We start from the raw sequence: 617 nt of genomic DNA on the forward strand, positions 1-617 counted from the left end.
GAGCATTTTTCTAATTCAAAGACCGAGTATCTATCAGGTCCTATTTTATTCTCTATTATATAGCTATCATAAAGCTATACCACTAGTGGCTCTTTTAATTTCTACATAATACTAATTTCATTTTAGATATGTTATTCATCTTCTATTTTTTGTATTTTTAACACTATTTCTTTTTTATCAAGTTTAGCTTTTTTAGTAGCTAATACCATTCCAAAGCTTCCAAAGCTTAGAATTTGAAAATTATTCGTATATTTTTTATTTTCATAGAGACTTTTCAGCAGATTAGATAATACTTCCACTTTTGTAAATTGTGCTTGAAAATCTTTTTGTATAATTTTTTCATTGGTGTTCTCTAGAATAAACTTAGCTTACTCGTCGAATTAAATTTGCTTTAAATTAATTATTTTTTAATTTACATTTAATTTATAACTTTTTATAATAATTTAAGCTAAAAACAATTACCGTTTGTTTTTGCAGTTGATTAATTTTTTCAAATATTTACTGTGACTATCTAGGTATTTATTCCTTTTATTATATTACAAATAAAATTATTTTTTGAATTCAAATATTCAAAAAATAAAATCAATTTTTTTTATTTTGAGAGATTAATGTAATAA

The 617-nt window shown here is 21.7% G+C and overlaps 1 protein-coding gene across 1 annotated transcript in view; it reads right to left on the bottom strand. All coding sequences in view use genetic code 6, as the record gives it.

Annotated features, from left to right (window-relative positions):
• Positions 1-384, bottom strand: part of TTHERM_01709380 (kinase domain protein) — a gene marked incomplete at its 3' end in the record, with an annotated part of 3,484 nt that extends 3,100 nt beyond the window's left edge. The window contains exon 1 of the mRNA XM_001025790.3: positions 1-384. This exon is cut by the window's left edge and continues 275 nt beyond it. Coding sequence (XP_001025790.3) covers positions 1-265 — 265 coding nt within the window. The 5' untranslated portion in view covers positions 266-384.
• Positions 385-617: the final 233 nt, after the last annotated feature.

This window comes from Tetrahymena thermophila, assembly GCF_000189635.1.
Source record: "Tetrahymena thermophila SB210 genomic scaffold scf_8254175, whole genome shotgun sequence".
Taxonomy (NCBI): domain Eukaryota; phylum Ciliophora; class Oligohymenophorea; order Hymenostomatida; family Tetrahymenidae; genus Tetrahymena; species Tetrahymena thermophila.